We start from the raw sequence: 5,608 nt of genomic DNA on the forward strand, positions 1-5,608 counted from the left end.
ATACCACATATTTTAGTTTTATTTAATATCTTGTGATAATAATTTTATGGGCCTATTTGACTAAACTATGGTGCTCAGTTATTCAGTTAAACACCAATATAGATGTTATACAGGTAATTTTAGAAGGATTAAATTTAAATAAGTATCCTATATGATCTAGGTGGGCCTCGACCAGTTAGCTGAGGTCTTAGGAGAAAACCCAAAGATTTCCTAGTGAAGCAATTCAGCCTCAAGAATTAAATACAGAAACTGAGTATTTAACCTGATGTCATTTCCTGTACACTAAATAACTTAACTTGGGGGAAAAAGTTGTCAGTTGTAAGAATCAATTAAATGACACAGAAAATTATGGAGAAAAACCAGACAGGCATTGTTGGAATTCTGGGGAACACCAAATTTAATAGAGGAAAAGTAAACCTCAGAGGAGACAGAAGACAGAAGTGAGTCAGCATATAAATCAGAACAGAGATATCACAAAATCCAAATATGAAAATTATTTCAGAACACTACTTAAGGTTTATCCTTTAGCTTTGATTTATAAATACCAGTCTGAGTGATTTATTAATACAATTGCTTATTAAATATTATCTCTATAAAATCTGATTCACATAGAATATTATGTGTAATAAACTTTGTGTCCCCTATTTCTCATAGTCCTTGTTTGTCTCTTATGCTCAGAAGTTGATTAAACTGGGAAATAGTCTTCAGAGAAAAAATGTTTAGCAATGAACTTGGTAATAGAGTCTGTTCTAGTCATAGAATTTTTTACAGGTTCTCTTGGAAAAGTTAATAGGACAATAGCACATAACATCTCCAGTAGTTTTATTTCACTGTGAAATGAGTTGCACTATATTTATTTTCTCTGTGTCTTAAAATTCAACTATTATTGAGTTCTTCCGTGCTATCATGAGCTATGACCAATCCTTAATAATATTTCATATTCTAAATGCTTTGCTCACTGAAAGTGTATATGAAGGTAAAAGACATTGTTTTCAAGAATGTTATTATTTTGGTCCTAAATCTATTGCTACTGAAATGGTATGCAAATGATAGATACAACAGAGAAAACACTACAAATGTTATTGCTCTCCTCTCATTTAACATCTTTTTTTTCCTGTTTCTAATTTACTTCTCATTTTTGCTTTAATTGTCTTTATATCTCACTTCATACTGTAATATTCATAGAGAAAATAAAAAATATATAGTTCAGGAGGCTTTAGTTTGAGGATATTTGCAAACTGATAGCTTGTTGACAGGGTGTCTGGAAAACAGTGGAATGTTCAGTTGATCTAATTAACTTTCTTCTAAAGTCTTTTTTTGACACTGGGAATCAAAACCAGGTCCTTGCATATGCTAGGCAAGTGCTTTACCACTGAGCTATATCCTTACCTCTCCTAAAGTATGATTATTAATTCCAAATGTTAGATTAAAACAGTCTAGTTCAGCCATGCGACCAGCGAGCTAGCTTCATAATAGAGGTTCTAAACATAGAAATTAACTAGTGAGTTCAAATTAAAGAGACATGACTCTCAATTTACCTTTTATGCCCAGTTCAGAGACAGCTCCTCCCACCTCCTGCCTCCAGCCACCTGATGCAGTAGCAAGGTTTACACAAGAGGAGAGAGAGAGAGAGAGAGAGAGAGAGAGAGAGAGAGAGAGAGAGAGATCTCCCATGGAGGAGACTATTTACTGATACCGTAACTTTTCAACCAAGGTTCATCAACTGGTACCATTCTCCAAAACCAAACTGAAGACCAAGATTCATTCAGTAAGAAAGATAGTTTTTTTCTCCCTGGGTTTCTGAGGATCTGCTGCCATCATGAATGACACAGTAATTATCTGGACCAGGAAGTTCATAACCAACCAGTTACTTCAGAAGAAACAAATGGTCATTGATGTTCTTCACCCTGGGAAAGCAATAGTACCTAAGACAGAAATTCGAGAAAAGTTAGCCAAAATGTACAAGACCACACCAGATGTCATATTTGTGTTTGGATTCAGAACCCATTTTGGAGATGGCAAGACAACTGGCTTTGGCATGATTTACGATTCCTTGGATCATGCAAAGAAAAATGAACCCAAACATAGTCTGGCAAGACATGGCCTGTATGAAAAGAAAAAGACCTCAAGAAAACAGCGAAAGGAACACAAGAACACAATGAAGAAAGTCAGTGGGACTGCTAAGGCAAATGTTGGGGCTGGCAAAAAGCCAAAGGAGTAAAGATTCTGCAATGACTTTATCTGCGGAGATTGTGTAAATTCTTCATGAGGATTAATAAACTGTAAAAGCTGTAAAGAAAAGAAGGAAGGATTACATATATAACATATACATATGTCAGCATTTGTATGTGTTGTGTCAAAGCAGCTAGGAAGGGTGCAAGCAGTGGGCAGGAGGAGAGACATATAAATCAAAGCAAAGAAAGAAGCCAGAGATTGCTCAAAGAGGAAGAGGGATTCTCAGGGACAAAGCAAAGAAAAAGCAGTTCCCAGCAGAGAGGAGCCAATCAGAGCTCTCACATCACACCCTAGTGCTGTTCAGGGTTCCCCCTGATCCTTAGCTCTGATACTATCCCTATCCCAAAAAAGCTTTAAATGAAGCCTTTCCCCATGCTTACTTTAAAAACATATTCAACCTGGTTTGCACCCTGTCACTGTCCACTCTCCCCAGATTATTTTAGAGTCCCATCCCCATCTTGACCCAAGTAACTTANAGAGGGAGAGGGAGAGGGAGAGGGAGAGGGAGAGAGAGAGAGAAACACACCAGGGAGTGAGCTTTTATTGGGGAACAAAAAATTCAAGGGAAAATTCCATCCAATGAAGGTCGAGGGGGGCAGCATTCCAATGTCAGGGTCAGTGATTGGTTTTCAGGTCAGTGGTCAGGCACACCCCCACATGGACAAGCCCTTGCACCTGGGGCAGGGTGGGGAAGGCTCTGACACAGCTTGTCTAAGCGCCTCACACCCAGCCAGGGAGGTAATTCAAATCACATGTGAGAATGGCTTCCCACAGTCTAGTTCAGATATACCCTTGGGTATCTCAGTCAAAGTGAATATAGGTGGTAAGAGAAGATGTTATCTCAGAGAAACTGCTACAGACTGATATAAGACTCCTTGGTTTTCTGAGGAAGGTAGCAGCTCCACATTGGTATAAAGGCTTAAAACTTAAATAAATGGTACATAGTCATTATGCAGATTACAGAAAAAGTAAATTCGTATAAGGAAAATGATGAGTCAATTCACACACATTCACATTTTGTGTTTGGGTTTAATTAATAAGGGAATTTCAAGTAGGGGTATCAAGTAGGCATTTAGATTTGGTAGTAGGCAAATAGTTCTTGGATATACACCATTGGAGAAGATTGGTTTATAGGTAGAAATTGAAGCCATGATTATACATGAGATTTTCCTGGGAAACAATATAGAATAGTCAAGTTAATATATGTGGAAGAGTCATATTTCCTAACTAGTTGTTATTTAGCAGTTTGATTTGAAACAGTATTCCTTAAGTCTTCATTGTTTTCAAAAGCTGATGCTAAGTTTTTTATATGGATAACATAATTTAATTTTCAGAATAACCATATGAGATAGGTTGTGATATAATTATTAGTACAGGAAGAAAATAGGGGCTCAAAGAGTTTCAGTGACTTGCCCAGATCACACAACTTGCATGTAGTAGAAGAAGGAATTCATCTTAGCCCATGATTTTCATGTTTTTTCCCCCCAAATATTTATTGAACAGTGAAGCACAATACAAGCAACTTGAAATATCACAGTGAAAAGCACTGAATATCCTATTTTTCATGGGTCTTACTTCTTTGTGATGAAACAGGCCTTAAACTTGTGAATCCATGATTAAAACATAACTCAGTATTAACAGCTGTGAAAAACTAAGAGAATATTAATGTGGGTGCAGGGAGAGGGGGAGATAGATTAGAGAAGTTACCTAAGAAAGATAAGCCTGCTGATATATAACCTCAGATTTGAAGAAGTGGGGTGGTACTTATAAGATTGGAGGATACCAAGTGAAAAACAAATTGAGGTGCGATAGGAAAAATGAAGGAAAGTTTGGCATCAGAGGAGACTAAAGAAGTCGGCAGGGGTAAAACTACATAATGCATTACAAATTCAGTAAATAGTTTAAACATTAGTCTAAAAAATGGGAACGCATTGAAGGATTTTAAGTGTGAGTTGAAAGTGGAAAACCAAGAGGAAACTATTATAGTAGCCATATAAGACGTGATGGTATCTTATTTTAAGGTAGCATTAGTGGGGATGAAATGTAGATAAGTTTGAGATATATTCTCCATATAGGTACTTTAGAATTTGTTGAATGTTATGGAACACAAAAAAGGGGAGAAATCAAGATTTGTAAATTTTTATTCTGAGCAACTGTTGTATTTACTGAAGTGGGGAACACTGAGCAAAGAACAGGTTGGGGAGTCTGAAATCAATAATTTGTTTTAGCAGTGATAAAGTTTGACATACTCGTTAGCCATGCAAATGAAGAAGCAAACAAGAAACTTGCATGTATATCTATAATTCATTGAAAAATTTCTAAATATAGTTTTAAACTTAAAAATCATTTAAGAACAAATCTTTGCTTAGAAAGAGAAGAAATGTTTCAGAGAAGAGGAAGTTAAAGTCCCTTTAAACATTACATGTTTTTCTTCATTGAACAATGAAGTGATTGGCTTTCAAAAGGAAAAAATGTAAACTTTTTCAATGATAAAAAGAAGACAGAAATATGAAGACTGATGCAGGTAAGTTTGTAGAGGAAAAGTTGAGCTTCGTTGTGAAAAGGTGAGTCAGTTCTGTTCTGAGCTTTAATTATCTCAGTGAAGAATAAAGTGATGCATATGCTAAGGATGAAGGTGGAGTGGGCTGCAGGACAGTATTAAAATGTGATTAAGCAGAAATGGTCTAAGAATTACAGTAGGAACTCAGAGAAAGAATAGTTTTAGAGAAGTGAGATATTCTATGGTGTCAATTGTGTACTAGAATTTAAAATAAAGAAAATATTGTATATCAAACTTATTCCTACTCTTAATGAAAATAGATTAAGTAGTCAAGATAGAAGCCAGAGTACAGTAGCCTAGAGAAAAGTCAAAGGAAAAAAATAAGGGTTGTGAGTGAAGATAAACTTTTAAAACATAATAAAGAAAAGAAGGAAAATGAAAAAAGCAAGACAGAAACACTTATTTCGGGGAGGGATTTATTTCACTTCTATGAAGCAGCAAGATCCAACTACCAATCCCAAGTTAGAATTCCCCCCACATAACAGATGACAAACATCATAATAATGCCAACCAACAGAAGTAGGAACCTACAGTCCTTGTTTTACTGCATAATGTAGATGTATACAGTCACCAAGGAGGACTAAATGTATACAGCAATGGTTGAAACAATACTTCTCTCACAGGAAGAAAAGACAGTAGCAGTATCAATGTCTATACTGTGAAACTGTTTTTCTTTTTCTTTCTTTTTTTTGAACTTTATTTTATTTTTATAATTGATTTTATTTTTTAAATACATGACAGTGGAATGCATTACAATTCTTATTACACATATAGAATACAATTTTTCATCTTTGTATATAAAGTATGTTCACG

At 35.5% G+C, this 5,608-nt stretch overlaps 1 protein-coding gene across 1 annotated transcript; it reads left to right on the forward strand.

Annotated features, from left to right (window-relative positions):
• Positions 1-1,814: 1,814 nt before the first annotated feature.
• On the forward strand, positions 1,815-2,291 carry LOC107153072 (40S ribosomal protein S24-like). Its single transcript, XM_048797083.1, has one exon. The coding sequence runs from the start codon at positions 1,820-1,822 to the stop codon at positions 2,219-2,221; it is 402 nt and encodes a 133-aa protein (XP_048653040.1). The 5' UTR covers positions 1,815-1,819; the 3' UTR covers positions 2,222-2,291.
• Positions 2,292-5,608: the final 3,317 nt, after the last annotated feature.

The sequence above is a fragment of the Marmota marmota genome, unplaced genomic scaffold (genome assembly GCF_001458135.2).
Source record: "Marmota marmota marmota unplaced genomic scaffold, marMar, whole genome shotgun sequence".
Lineage (NCBI taxonomy): Eukaryota > Metazoa > Chordata > Mammalia > Rodentia > Sciuridae > Marmota > Marmota marmota.